Source organism: Sylvia atricapilla, chromosome 4 (genome assembly GCF_009819655.1).
Source record: "Sylvia atricapilla isolate bSylAtr1 chromosome 4, bSylAtr1.pri, whole genome shotgun sequence".
In the NCBI taxonomy this organism is placed as follows: domain Eukaryota; kingdom Metazoa; phylum Chordata; class Aves; order Passeriformes; family Sylviidae; genus Sylvia; species Sylvia atricapilla.
In genome coordinates this window covers 48,894,659-48,910,609 of record NC_089143.1, presented here as the reverse complement: position 1 = coordinate 48,910,609, position 15,951 = coordinate 48,894,659, and the positions used below count along the sequence as shown (strand labels likewise).

Here is a 15,951-nt window from a genome sequence, read left to right as displayed (position 1 = left end):
ATTATTCAGATGGGATGTCTTTGGTAGTGTCTTATGTTAAAATCAGTTGTAGCAGATAGTGGAAGAAACAGTGATTTAATTTTTTTAAAAATTCTGTATTCTTTTATGAATGTTGTACTGCTTTCTATTTCAGGAACTTCATCTCAGGAAGAAGATGAAAGATAATGTTGCTGAAGAACATTTATATTTGGCCTTTTCTCATCAGTACAGAGATAGTATCTTTCCTCTTCATACATCTATCTCACTGTTTCTGCTATCCTACTGTGACTGCAAATTATTTAAAGTTTTTTTAGTGCCGACTGGCGAAGATGTGGGTGATCAATGTGTGACAAAAAACCTCGCTGGTGATCTTGAGGTCCATTTAATCTCCAGGTGTCAGCTTCCAGTGGTTGTGCAGAGCTGCAGTTTACCTGCTGTTTTCATGAAAGATGACAAATTCTGCCGAGCTGGGCTTTCTGTGGTCTTAAGACATATAATACAGAAAACATTTGAGGCAGATCCATCTAAAAAGGATGTTTTGGAACTCCTGGGCTTTAAGAAGACCTGCTTAAAAGCCTGTGCTGAAGTGAGTGTATCTCTCTTAGATCCATTGATTGTTTTTTTAATAAGCATTAAATGCTCTGAAGTAGACGCCTAATATTGATGTCAAGTAAGTTCTTTTAGTAAAAAACTTAATTTGCTTAGAAAATGCAATTTCCTTTATGGAGAAGTACTTGTATTTTGGCACAAAGATGAAAAATAATTATTTTTGAAGATACTCCTTTTTAGCAGCACAAAAAGAACCTTAATGTTAAAAAGTAGGTCAGCTCTCTTTGTTTCATGTCTAGCAGTATAAATGAATTATAAAATTTAACATAAACTAAGAAATACCTAATTTCTTGCTAATTTTGACTTCAAGAGCACTATATATTGTTAGTCTTCACTGTCGAGGGGGCTTTTTTTAGCCTATCCTCACCAGATTTTCCAGTGTTTTTTCAGCAGAATGGCTATCTAGGCAGGTGGTCAGCCTGTACCATTCCAGGGATTAAGTCCCTCCTAGGTGTGTAATATTCTGAGTTTCACATCAGTTCTCTCAGTTCATTCTCTAGTATGTGCAGGCTCATGTGAATAGAAGCTCTACCCTGGAGTTTGTTGGGAATTTGTCAGCTCTTCTCAATTCCCTGTCATCATTGATGGGAGTGTATTCCATCTCTCCCCTCCAGGTAAAGATGATGAAATGGGATAGGCCTCAGCATAGACCCTTAAAGATTTCCACTCCTAACTGGCCTTCAGGTAGAGTGTGAACTATTAACCAGCATTACCCTTTGAGTTGGGATGTCAGCCCGTTTATCACGGACCAGTTTACTCACCTGGCAGCTCATCCATCTAGACTTGCCTTCCTCCTGCCTCTCTGGAGGCTGAACTCCACCCTGGCATGATTGCTATTTCCATGGCTGCCATCGATTACTGTGCCCTCAACTCAGTTCACAGCTTTGTTTCTTGTGAATTACACAGCCACCCTAATTTTATGTCAGTAAGGAAATAAAAACGTGCTCTACTATATAACCATTCTGTTATACATAAAATTTAGCTGCGTAACTCTGCTGTTGTAAAAGCAATACAGAAATATCTGGGTTTCTAAGACTAACAAATAATGTATTTAAAGCTGGAGTTCCTTTGCTTGAAGTGATTGAGTAACTGAAGTAACCAAAAGTTACCCTGGGTTTCATTTCTCTTTCTCTAGATACATTCATTATGTGCATTTATTTGGCAGGTTAGCCAATGGACCAGGCTCTGTGAGATCAGCATACCTCTGGCTGTTGAAAGATTTTTGACAGCCTCTCCTGAGCGCTGCCAGGCTATTCCTCCTGACATTTTACTGTTTGAAAGGAAGCTTGGAGAGCCTGTCCGAGTACATAATGATGACAAAATTCGAAGGCAGAAACTTCAACAACAGAAGGCAGGTGCCAAGGCTGCAGTGCCTGTGCTTGGCGAAGAAGCAACAGAGGAATTAAAACCAGGGGAAGTCCATGAACATCCACCCTCAAGTTTGGAACTGAGTGTAGCTTTCTCTAAACTACTTGCCCAGGAAGCACCAGATGCAATCAACAGGGAGGCCCCTCACATCAGGAGAACAAAAACCTCTGACCTTCCGCTCTTGGACCACGTTTTTGCAGAAGGGCTTTATTTTACTGTGGCAGATCTAGTGCTTTTGCCGTGCATCCATCAGTTCTTGGTAAGGAGGCAAATTGTACAAATATTAACTAGTGTACATGTATGTTTTTTAAGTACCTAAAGACTGTAAAATATATTAGAGACGTATTGCAGTGTTTGTGATGTGACCTTAACCTGAAATCAAATATTTGTCTTGTTTTTGTACAAACACCAAAAATAGGGGTTGGTGAGGTCACTAAAGTGACTAATACTTCTAGATACAGAGCATATCAATGGTTAGTAAACACTGTTAATGGTTAAAATACTGTACTGAAATATTTTGGCACCAATTTGCCTAGAAAATAATAAATTAAAAATACTTGTACAGGTAACTTGAGCTCAGCTTAAAAACTGGTTCTACAGTGGGAAAATCTTCTGTGGCAAGACTTTGAGAGAGTCTTGCTCCGCACAATCTGTGTACTTAGCTTTATGAAGATGCACAGGAGAGATTTAAGGAAATGACAACTGTGTCTTTATTTTCCATCACAGTAAAACGATACAATGAGTTTGCCTCCTTGCAGTATTCCTGCAATTATTCTATGATATTTGTGGCTAAGCTGGTGTCTGTTCCAGAAACACTGGCATTTTCCAAGTTGGTTTGCCTAATTTTTCTGATGGTGTTTGAAAACAAATGGAATTCTTGGAGAAGATGCTGTTAGTCAGATTGAGGATAACAATCTCGAAAATCAAGATAATGATAATATCAAATATTAGTAGTGTGACAAATGTCCACTTTATAATTTCTTTAGCCACTATCATCATCCTCAGTGGATTTCTGTATGATGAAAGCAATATGCTGCCTTTGAATTGAGATGATGAGTTATTTTACAGAAATGCTTCTTAATTCACATCTTCGTTTGTTTTGCAAATCACATAATTGGAGGTGAACAGCAACTTCTGTATGGATGATACTAACCAAAAGTATTAAGATAAAATGCTTTATTACTATCTAAAAAACTTGAATGTATTTTAGCCTTTGTTTTTCCAAGACCTTTTTAAATAAGAGCATACCTTTTTAGAGTAATATTTGATTTATTGGCACTAGGCATGAGAAGATTTTTGCATCAGATGCTTAATTGTTTTCAGCAATGTAGTTGGAATTATTCTGTGGATGTAGAATAACTGAGAGCAGCAGAAAATTTTATATTTATTGACTTTTTATATGTTACCTTTGAGCCCTGGTGTTCTGCAGCTCATGAGGTAGGTGTTTTACAGTACGCTTGTGTTAGCTCACACCAAGGATTGCCCCAAAAACCTGGCTTTCATTTTCATTATCACCTAATTTACAAGAGCTCTGGGAAAATGTTTATTTCTGTTCTCTGGTGAATGATCATTTTCTAAGCAATTATACTTTGATGCCTACAGTTGTCATAAAAATTGAAAAACTTGCATCTGAAAGCTTCTTGCAGGGAGTGAGTTGAAACTGCTCTTGTTGATGGAAGTCCCAGAGTTTAATTCTGTATTACAGTGTTATGCGTCACTTGTATAACTGGACTTCCTGGATTGGGTTTAAAAAAATCACTGTAGTTGCAGTTCCACTTTGAATTAAGGATATGAATAATAATGAAGTCTTAAGTGAGTGTGTGTCTGGAAAATATCATCCTATAAATGTGAAGAGACCTGACTAGCTGATTGGAATTATAATTACCAAAAGTAAGATAATGAAGCTGAAGGGTTGTTTTTCATTACCTCCTTTCATTGCCGTTATCATTCTGAGGTTACCTTTGTTATGCTTTCTATTAGTTGTAACTGTTGCAAATTAATAGAAGTATAACAAAAGCTCAGTTCCTCATCTGGGAAAAACCACTATTCACTTTTAAAAATACAATTTAGGACACTTAATGACAAGTGTAACAGTGCCTCTTAAAATAGCTTTCCAAAAGACTTCTTCCTTAACTGAATTAATGTGGTTTTGCCTGTGTTACTATTAGGATATTAAATTAGATACTAAAGTTACATAGTTCATCCTTCTTTTGTTCCTTTAGCTATTGCTAATTACTTGTGATTACCCTAAGCATATTTTAAACACAGCATTCAGGAGATCTCTGGGCAATTATGTGCCATTTCAAGTGTTCTTTGCCAATTTCCATTTCCACCCTGTGGACAGATCTGGGGAAGGATTTTGGTTTTGTGTGGCCTTTTCTGCCTGTTCCTGTAATCGTGATTTTCAGTTTTCTGTTTAAAGCAGGCACAGCATCACAGAATAGTTGAAGTTGGAACAATTGAGGTTGGAAGTCACATCTGGAGCTCGTATTGTCTAACCACCCTGCTCAGAGCAGGGTCAGCTAGAGCCGGTTGCCTAGGATCATGTCCAGTCAGATTTTGAGTGTCTCTAAGGACACTTCACAGCCTCTCCTGTAAGAGGATGATCTCCTTTGTTCTAGAACATTTGAGAATCTAAACAAAAGTTACATAATTTCATTAAATGCATACTTTTTAAAAGTCTTAAAAGTAGTACTTTTAAGACTTCATCTTAAAAAGTGATTTGGATATATGTTTTTTTTTAATATGTGCAGCATATTCTTACTTAAGAAATGTTTTTATTTCATTTTTTACACTTAAAATACTAGTTTCTATTGGAGGCCACATTAACTCCTAATCACATACACTTAATTCAGAAAAGGAATATACTAGTTATCTATATTGTATAAAAATATGAACTTAAGATTCTAAAAAGTAATACATGATTAAAAAATATTCAGTACTAATTAAAAAAAAACCCCACAGATTTAGTGCAAAGATTTGAGTAAAGGCATGGGGTAATGTCTGTCTGTTACCACATAGTCAAAGGTATTTCAGTCTTGTAGTTCCCAGCAAAACAGCAGTGGGTGGAGGAACTTTTAAGAGCTACTTGTGGGAAAATCCATTGAAGTACCACAATGTCATGCTTAGAGTTAAGGTATTCATTGCACTGGGGTTTTTGTCAAACAACCCCATATACTGCACTGGGGTTTTTGTCAAACAACCAACCAAAACAAATAATTCCTATGTTAGGAAATAGCACAGATTTAAGAGTATTATTTATATGGAGTTTTCCTGTTACTGAGTGAAATTGTGATTAAAATTGGTCATATAAACCTTTTCATCCTATTAAGCAAATGCGAATTGCAGATAAAGTCTAAATGCCGAACTGGCAATTCCGCCTGGAGCTCTGAACCAGCTGATTTTTGTATTGCCATCATGCTATGAGTGCATGTGCTCAGCATGGAGCTGAGCTCACTCCTGTACTTCTGGCCTTTTGGCGGCTTGTAGCAAGAAATTTACAGTGGCCACTAACCTCATTTTGTTGTTCTAGGTTTCCAGCAAGAAACTAGGCAGAAGTCTGGTAGACTTGCCACTGATATCCAGTTGGTATCGAAGAGTACAAGAAGTACCTGGAGTGAAGAAAGCTGCTGGCAAATGCAACATGGAGCTTCTCCAGCTTCCAGAGTTGATGTCTGCTCCCGAGGAACGACTACAGCACTCCACTTCAGTTCCTGATGAGTTGGAGGAGGATAATAGAGACAGTCATTTTATAGGTGGTCCAAGGCCAACCATGACTAAGTTAATGGTAATTTAAACTTTGTAATGAGTTATTTTTATAGCCAAATTTGCTTGATTTGGAGTAGGTAGAATTTATTTGAATTGTACAAGCTAATTTTGACAGCCTTGAGCAGTTTAGTACCCTTTGTTTTTCTTAAGTCTGATACGCATTGTCTCAGAATATTGAATTGGCTTTCTTCTCTTCTGATATTTGATTGATTCAGGAATTGGGCAAATTCAGATAGAACTGCTGGAGCCCTATCAATAATACTGAATAATCAAAGTAACTTTTTGTTTGAACTGCAATACTGTATTTCTGTTTTAAAGATATTTATATAAAGAATGACAAAAAACTGTTGCTTTTGTGTTTGACTTCATTATCCAACCTTTTCAGTTGGGTTGGTTTTTTGTTGTGGTTTTTTTTTTTTTAGCTATTTGATTAAAGCTTTGAACATCTGGGAACCCTAATAAGTTTTGTTAAAGAAAGCTGTCCATCATGTTTGCATAATTCAGTATTTTTGCATGGAAGCTGACAGCATTTCCTAAAATAATAGCAGGGCTTTTTTGTGAGAATGAGAGAAATACATAATTTGTATGTTGTATAATGTAGAGTCATCTGCCTGTTCAGTTTCACTTAGACTCACAGTGTTGCATTTTGATCTGATGCTATTAAATTTAGTGAGAATTTTGATACCATCTTGTAGAGGGTCTTAATTTATTTTTTCCTCCTTTCATGCAGGAAAATGGAATTGAAGCAAAGTTTTCTCCCCATCCATGCCCCAACTGGACCCTAGACTGGACCAGTCTTCCATCTGCAGTCAGTCCTGGGGAAGGTGAGGGTTTGTATGTCTGTGTGTATATTTAACAGGGTCGTCTTCTGGTGAAGCTACTTATTTGTTTCATAAGAAAGTATTCCAGTATTCAGTATGTTTCAGAATGAAGACAGGTAAGAGTTTCAAATCTGTGTTAAAATTCGGTCTGTTTGTGACACATGTGATGTAACTTCCCTCGGGTCATCAACAGCTGATGAACAAACTGGGAACAAAAGATAGGCCTTGATTTCAATCAGCAGTTGATGCAACCCGAAAATCCTAACCAAGCTCAGTGCTTGGTTGTGTTGAGTTTTCCATAAAAGTAAAAGCATCCATAGATACCTTCCATAGGAATAAAGTTTCTGTGGTTGTCAGTATGTACAGACAGTAAAAAGAGGGTGGTTTTAATGAAAGGAACAGCACTTAATGATGTAATTATCTTCTAACCAGTATAAAAGTTTGTGACTTTGTGTCCATGCTAAAGTTGTTAGTAATTGCTCATAGAATTGAATAATATTAAAATTGTGGAACAAATGGTGTATTATAAGCAGTTATTTGACTTGAAATTGTCAAAATTGATTCAATATATCCAGGTTGTTTCTGGGATTTTTTTGTGAGGTTAGGTCACTCTTATTTTGTTCTGCTTTTTGTATTGATATGACCTTTTGAATATTTTGACTTGAAAGATGCTTTCTGAGTTGAGAATACATTATGCTTAAAAATCAAAGATACTTTAGGGAATCTGACATTTTATGAAAACTTATGCTAATCAAGATATGCAAATTGTGCATTTTACTTTAAAAGTTAAAAACAACCATGTTTTTAAAATTAAATCCAGACAGTCATTTATTCTGTAAAACAAAAAGAGTTAAAAGAAACACTTTAAAGTTCTCTATTTCCCTTTCAAGCCTGTCAGAACTTTCTGAAAGACTTTGAAGATTTTTTTAATAGTGTTTTAGCCTATTTCAGTGTCTCAGGCATCCTGAAGCAGGAACTCATCCTTCTTCTTCAGCTGATTTTTCCATATCAGAGAGCTCTTTGCCTGCAAGCCACATGCGTCTAACAATCCAAGGGAAACTCAACTGAAGCTGCTTCTCATTAACTTCTCCTTAAAGTTACAGTTTTGCTGCACTCATTTAAATAAGTTTAAGCCACATTTATGTGTGCGTTATGTTTTGCAGTTCAAGATCTGAAAAACCTGCGATGGCAATAGAACCAGGTTGCCTCATATTCTTGGTACATACTTGAGGAGTAAATAATTTTCAGTAACAAAGAGAAAGCAAAAGTGCTCATTTTTGTGATATAGGCAATATTGCTGCTATATCTTCTTTTACTGGCTTGCCATAGAAAGGATGTTCTTGAAAAACTTCATATTTCATATGTGACTTCTTAGGATCTTTCGACTGTTCAGGGATATAACATCGCGTAGTTGGCCTGAGGACAATTTACATGCAAGTTTGAATGCAATTACTAGTTTTTAGACAAAAAATTCCTCAGGTTTAAGTGGAAATAACTTAGGCATGTCACCAAACCAGGTAACTCATGTATGACAATGTACATTGTTCCTACTGTTACTGTGCTCTTCCTCCTTTTTTCCTTTGTGATTGTCATGGGTTACCAAGCAAAACAAGGGAAGGGAATTAATTATTTTATATTTTTATAATGCCTACTTGGAGACAGGAGGCAAAGCTATTGTATGTTAAATTCAATCAGTATGTAGTAATGTTTTTTAGGCACAATGATTTACTAAAATGAATACTCTTTGAAAACATATCTGGTTTCCATGCCTGATGAAATCAATGCATATGCATTATAAGGAATATCTTTGTTTGCTTGAAGTCTGTTGTATTTTCTTAAGTGGTGTTTTGATCTAAATGACGTGCCTACAGCCTCTGAAATATTCAAAATCTGCAAAGAAAAAGCATCAGTTGCTAGTGTATCTTATTAAAAACCATACTAGAAAAAATGATACCCAGTTGTAACAGCTGCACTTTGATTTGGCAAGGACACATTCTCCTTGGTGTTTGGCATGCTCTGTAAAATCCTGTTGTGTGATGAGTGTGATTGATGGACTTTCATATGGCTAAAAGTGTTACCTTTGTTTCAGTGCCTTGCTTTGTGGAGTAAGTATAAGCCCTCAGAGAATTTCTGAAGCCTTAAAACTTCATATTGAATATTCCCTACAACAAAAGTTCAGGTTTTGATGAGGTCTAATTCCTGGAGGTGTGATTGTTACAGTTCACACGTCCTTGTTAATTGGGAGTTTATTAGGCTTTGGAGAGATTTGTTTTGTAGAGTACTGTACATAAAGTTCAGTGTTCACTTTTTTTAGTCCGGTTGTGGTTTGTGTTTGTTTACTGAACATGCTGAAGAATTAAAATTAAATGCCACAGTTTGCCAGTTGAAATGTTTTACAGATTTATGGCTTGAGCACTGAAGACAACTCATAATGATTTGTTTTTGTAAATTCACAGTTGTCTTGTTTCTGATGGTTGAAACATGTTCTTGATTAATCCACAATGAACTTTGACAAAATGTCTGCACTTGGCAGCCAGTGGCCTTAACTGACTTTACCTGCACTGAATTTGGGTGTGATCTGCTCTAGATAGAAAAAGTAGTCTAATTGGTTAGACTGTGAGGTTATTTTTCTCTTTTGTCTCTGAAGTTCTTAGACACATGTAAGGGTATAAACCCCAAAAACATTAACTCATGGCTGCCCAGCAGATATTTTTTACCAAGATAGTTAAATTAATTTTTCATATCTTAATCAGAAATCTTTAATAAATATTAAGTAGCTGCTAAGTAACTTTGTTTCCTTTAAACTATTTATTCTTTCTTTTACTCCTGATACAATTTTAGTAGAGTTTACTAGTTTCCTTGTCCCTTTTATATTTCTGTGTTCCTTATTCATGGGATAGCAGAGCCCCAAAGTTACATTATTCATCTCTTAAACCAGAGGATTAGAGGTTATGTGTATACTAAGTACTCCATAGCATGGAGGTGCAGATCATTTTTTGTGGAAGATTACTGTTGAGGAGTGAAGGAATGCTGATCCATTCTAGCAGTTATGTTTTGGAACTATGTCCAGCAAATATCCAGATGATTAATATGATTCAAAAAGACATTTTCTTTTGAATGTGGCCCAAAATCATCATCAGAGGTATTTTTGGGAATATATAGAAATTAATATCCTTTAATGATCAATAAGGTGTAATCAAGAGTGATGCTGTGCTACAGAGTAGAGAAGGCAGTGATGACATATTTATCATATTTGTATAAATTAGAAAGATTTAGGAGGAGGAGGAGTTAAGATTTTTCTGTCTCAAAATAGTCTACAATCCATTATGCTATTGGATAAAATACTAAATTGTTGTTGACATTACTCGTCATAATCTTTTTCCATAACATACTAATATTTTAGTACTTGCAGTTACTGTAAAATTTAAATTGATTTTCTGTACCACTAATCTTGACTATAAAAGAGATATTTGATCTGCTTCAGTATTCTGGTATTTCTTGCTGTAAAATGTCTTCAATGCTTATTTGAAGACTGTTCTCTAAGTTTTGTCATTAGACTTAAATCCCAGTTACATCAGTGACAGAGTGTGCAGCTTGTGTCCTTTAGCTCTTCTGTGTCGCCATTTGCCATATCCCAGACTGTAGGGTTTCATAATTCACTTACCCATGTAACATAATAAGCACAAGGATTTAAACTTATGGGGTTTAAATACCTGTCTTTGCAGTATTTTTGTAAGTCACTTACATTGCTGTTCTCTACACATTTTAACTGGGGAACAGCTGAGTTTTAACATGACTGTTCTGTGTTTCCTCTACAAGGCCTAAGGTGCCCTTTCAGGCAGAGGCATCAGGAGATCTTTGCTACCCCTGCAACAGCACTTTGGCTTTTTTTACTTTTCTTCAAAATAATGTTTAGCTATACAATCTGTCTTTCAAGGGCAGAATCAGGTTTTTTTGGCTCTGTGTGTGACTTCTGGAGCTTAAAATCTTCATGGACCACATGAGGGCAGCACAATCTCTTTGGATATGGAGCTGTGCCTGGATGGATGGAGCTGGACTAAGGAGTCCTCGTAGAGAAAGATGCATTTTATGCGGCAGTTTTCAGCTCAGTAATCTGTAGTCCCAAAATCTGGGACCACCTGTTGTAAAAAGTAATTTAAAGCAATTTCCCCCCACCTCTTTGAATTAGAGTTGACAATTTAACAGTTGATACATTCACTGTGTTGGAGTACAACTGAAAGCAGTAATTGCTGAGGCTGTATAAACACATTAGCAGAGTAACTCCTTCTGCCTTGAATGTTTTCAAGTCTAAGAAAAGAGGTAACAGCTGAGCAGGGAGTGAAGGAGAGGGAAAGGTAATCAGCTCAACTTCTGCTGGAGTTTTATATTCTTTGGGGAAAAGAAGTAATTCTGGGAAGATATTTGTAAGGAAATTAGGAGCTTAATGGAAATTTCTGGATTTTTTTTCTGGCTTACAAGTAACAACATGCAGAGATTTATGCAAGAGATTTATGTTTTTTTAATTAGTCAATAAATACTGCAGTAGTTCAAGGGCCAATATTTTGGAATTAAAAAACATGGTAACCTATCATAGACTAGGTTATGGCTGGAATTCAAAGGAAAGGGAAATAACTTATTGAATATGTTAGAAGAAAAATCAGACAAATGAAAGTATGTAAAGGAACTAACCAGTAATTCCCTAATTTTTGAATTTGTAGCAACACTGAGCACATGAGAATGTGACTATCCTCATTAGGTTGGTAGGAAAGTAGAAGTGGAAGTCAGAAGGAAAGAAAAGTCAGAATGTGAAGAGCTGTTTGACCTAAACATTGCACAGGAACAAAACATTGAAAACGAACCCCAGAAACAAGGCAAAAATGATTCTCTCTCCTTATTGAACCTCTTATGAATTCTCTTCCTGAATACAGTCTTGCTTTCAAAAATAAAGGCACTGGGGAATTACACAGAGGAGAGGATCAGATTGACTAAGCATGAGAAGGAAGGTATAGTCTCTGTGCTTATGCACAGAAAAGACTACAACTTAGAAAACCAATGAAACTGCGCCTAAGTGTCTCTTTCTCAGTAACAAAAGAGTTTATATGATGTTCTCACTCAAGTTTATTGACACTGATATTTTGTTCTGGTGCTAAGTCCTTTAAAAACATTATTTGTTGTTTCTTTTATTGGGGGAAAGTAGGACTTGCTGGAAGTTGAAATACTTCATAGATGATTTAATGGTTTTTTGTAATGATGTTTGGGGAACCCATTAGGTTATTTGTAAATCATTTGTGAATAGATAATTCAAGTTGTGTTCTTAATTTGCAGTTTTGATTTTATGTGTTTATTGACTCTATTAATCTCTCCTTAGTATTTAATATCCTTAAGTAGTTGTTTCTAAGGCTACTGGTACTTTCCAGAGTTGGTTGCCCAGATTTTACATGCATTTATTAATTATCATACTAAATAAAATGAGGCTTTATTTTGCGGTTATTAAGCTAAACAGTTTCCTTCAGAAATGTAGGCAAACATGTTTTAAACAACTTCTTTTCCAACATCAGGATTCTGTACATTGCAAGTACAGAACTACCTCATTGTAACATCAGAATCATTACCGAGGTATTGTCAAGGTTTGTGCAGCATTAGTGAATTTCTGGGAGCTCTTCATTGACATTTTATGAGGAGTTGATGAATCACAGGATATTTCAGCCCAGCAGTATAATAGGCTCATGTACATAAAACACACCTTGGACATAATGTTTGTGCTCAAAGGTGAGCGCTGTGAGAGGAGCTGCATAAACCTTCTTCCCTCTCCCAGTCTTGCTGTGTTGCAGAGTTGAGGTGTGGAATTTGTTTCCAAACCATAAATCAGCTGTGACAAAGTGTGAGTTGAGGAGGATTTTCTGTCTGTTGGAGTTGCTTATGGCTTCCATCTGCACTTTTCATTGGTTTTGGATATTCGTGTTAAGAACAGCGAATGCATTACTTCATTTGGATACAGTTATACATTGGATAAGGTCACGAGTTTGGTTTTGGCTTTTCCTGGAGGCAAGTTTGAACGTACAGTTGTTCACTGAAAATTCTAATCAGCAATTTGAAGGAACTCGGTACTGCTGTGTTTAAGAAAAAATCCCCAAACCTAATAGTGTGGGAAAAAAAAAAAAAGGTGAAATTAATTTGAATGATTCATAGTCTGTTCTGAGTAGTTTGATGCTTTCGAAACTTTTAACTGCGCAAAGGAAAGGCCAGGCTACTGTATGTTTAGTGTTTTATTGAAGGTGGTATTAATTATCTTGTACTCTAAATGCCTCTTCTCCAGATGGTTTGGAAATGCTTCTGAAAAGTTAATTTTTGTCTCATGTCTCATGTCAAATTTCTGGCATCTTACCATAGCAATATCAAAAGGAGTTCACATCCTTTAGAAACTTCTAAAGTATTGAAGAGCAAAGGCAAGTAGGAAGTTCATCTGTTTGTAGAATCATTTTGTAAGCCATAGAAGAATTGGAAAATAATCTCGATATTAAAATGAGTGAAACCTAATCTGAAGCAATAAAATTTGTCCCCTCCTAGTGCAGAATATTGATCTAAGCACCCAGAGATAGTGGAGAGAGATCTGGTGCTTGTATTTCAGCTTGTGCCTTTAAAGTTTTGCAAGTCTGTCATGGCATTGTTGGTCTTCGTGTTGGTGTTTAAATGACTCATGTAAGTAGTGTGAATAGACCAGCTGAGACACCACTCCTGTAGTCATTCCATTAGCACATCTTCCCTGGAATTTTCTGATGTTTTTGACTGATGAAGGGCTCTTAATCTGCTTAAATGCTCTTGAATATCCTACTTGCAAATCTTCTCTGTGTTCTTGTGCTTTTAGTGACAAGAAATAAGAAAAGAGCATCCACCAACTCAAAATCTAAGATACTTCTTAGCCCTATAAACTGTTCTGAGTGCTTCCATGAAGCTCACCTGGACAAAGTTTTTACCTTGGCTCATGGTTGCGTTGCATGCTTTCTGCAGAATTCCGTTTGTTAGGAGCCAGGGTATGCTGGACAAAAGTAAAAATGGACTCTTAAACTCTGCTGGTTTATACAAACACTCCTTACTGTCCTGAAGTTTGTACTCAATACCTTTAAGTCTGCACTGAACATCAGCACAGGTTATTGTAAATGGTTCTAGACTGGATATGTAAAGTTCAAGGCTGCATATGGAAACTAGTTTTCTTTCCCTGTCCTTCATAGCTTGAGACAGGGAGAAATGTTGGTGCATGTCAGTGACTGCCACGAGCTAGCATTTCATGCTGCATCCTGGATGGTATCACGAGTTTTTGTACGAATTCCAGGGATTTAATTAACCAATGTCTTTATCAAACAACGCAGTGCTTTTATTTGCACTGCATTTGCTAGTTTGGTGCAAGATGTAAGTCGATTTATAGATACAATATCTTGAATCATGCCCCATATTTTTATTGTGTCTTACAGTGGTAATGCATATATTTTGCTTGAAATTTTATGTATCTGTATCAATCTTATGTTTCTGTATTGTCAACAGAAGCTATGTGTATATATGTTGCCTGATCTCAAAATGCATGTTACAGTAATGTAACTAGGGATTTGGTGCTTGTAGCTCATTTTCCCTCTCATACAGGGAAAAGAATGTGGTTTAATCTTTGTTTAGTAATGATAACTTGAAAAAATTAACTAGGTTATCAGACTTTCTGCACAGGATCAATTTTGTAGACTTTAATGACAAATGTGACATTGTTGTGGATAAACTTCTAGTATTTGTAATATTTTAATTTGATGAATTGGGCTTTTTTAACTTATATTTTTTAGACCTTTTCAACAGTAACAGGCAGAATTACTGGTTTTACTTTTAACAAGTATTATATGACTGCTACAAATCTAAGTTTGAGCTTCCTTATCATAGTACTCATCTATTGATCTGCAGAGTTCAAAGGCCAGGGACTTTCCTGTTGTTTGTATTCCTGTAGCACCTCAGCTTCACAACAATGAAGCCATGGTCTCCTTGTCAGATCTCTTTGCAGTAGAAATCTGATCTGAATTAGACATTGGCTTGCTGCTGTAACTCTGACAAATTAGTACACAGTTTGGAACTTGTGCCTGGATACTGCTGTGCTAGTCATGAAAGGACACCTGAAACCTGGCTTGGCTTAACAACAATGCAGTAGAGACCATGGTGCCTAAATAAAAGCTGTTTCAGAACAAGTTAAATGTTTCTTGAAAAAAAGGTGGGGCAAGGGAGGTGAAATTAGAATTGTTATTTGAGTTCCCAGAGTGATGTTGAAACAATGCTTTGCCATAGGAGGAACCTTCATTTTTTTGCTTCAGTAGTAGTAGCACACAAGTGTATTATAAAATTGTATTGTAGGATATTTATGACATGCTTTAAAATAATTAGAATTATGGATGTGCTTCATTTTTCTTGTAATGAAAATACAAAACTGTAAGCAAGTAGTGTGAAAAGTTTTGTAACCAGGAGTTTGTTTTGTTTTTTTTTTTTTAATGTAACTTTTAGAATCAAGGATTAAGAAAAGATGTTTACTCTTGAACAGCTTCTGAATTTATTTTTGTAGCTGATTTGGTTCTTTACCCATGAGGTATAGCTTTTCTATGTGTGCTAATGCTGAATATTGAGGAATATGATTATGAAAGCCAACATAAAAGGATATATGAACATCTTTCAAAATCATTAGTCTCCCTGTGTTCTATAATGTATTTTTTTGAGCACAGTCTGTTACTGTATGGTTTTTGTGAAGCATTGCCATTATTTCTTCAGTATGCTCTCATAATTTTTGAAAGACTGGAAATGATTTCTTAATTAAAATAATCTGCTTCTCTAAAAACAAAACAAACCCCCTCAAAAAACCCAGCCTGAACTGAGAGAACACTTCTTAATCCTCTATTTTATGCTACTCAAAAACATCTGCCAAATGGATTACTTTCCATCTTATCTGCAGCACGTATTTGACATTCCTCTGCTTGTGCTTGTTACTGGATGCTTTGGCCCACTTGTGATCTCTTGATGTATATTGGCATTATAAGCTCTCTGTAACTTATTTGGATAATGTTAGGTAAGACATAATGCAGAAAATAAGTCATACCTTCAGTCAAGCTTTCTTGACATTTTGGATCTTAATTGCTCTGTAAACAAAGGTTAGTTTGTTCTTTCTGTGTTTGTGTCCCCCAGTTCCCCCAATTTTTTTTTTTTTTTTTTGGTGCTTAACCACATGCATTTTGCATTTTGTATTTTGTATGTTTTTAGCAGTGACATGAAGATCATTGTCACAGCTGATTCTCACTTGTAGGGAGCAAGTAGAACATATGGCAGAGATTATCCATGTTGAACTCCTATTTGAGCCACAAAGTCAGGAGTTTTATATAAAGATAAGGTTGGT

General features: G+C 36.0%; 1 protein-coding gene across 1 annotated transcript in view; it reads left to right on the top strand.

Annotated features, from left to right (window-relative positions):
* GSTCD (glutathione S-transferase C-terminal domain containing) overlaps positions 1 to 15,951 on the top strand; it is a 44,065-nt gene that overhangs the window by 3,656 nt on the left and 24,458 nt on the right. The window contains exons 2-5 of the mRNA XM_066317843.1: positions 134 to 565; positions 1,754 to 2,215; positions 5,489 to 5,743; positions 6,455 to 6,548. Of these exons, the coding sequence (XP_066173940.1) occupies positions 155 to 565; positions 1,754 to 2,215; positions 5,489 to 5,743; positions 6,455 to 6,548 (1,222 nt within the window). The 5' untranslated portion in view covers positions 134 to 154. The remainder of the gene's footprint in view (positions 1 to 133; positions 566 to 1,753; positions 2,216 to 5,488; positions 5,744 to 6,454; positions 6,549 to 15,951) is intronic.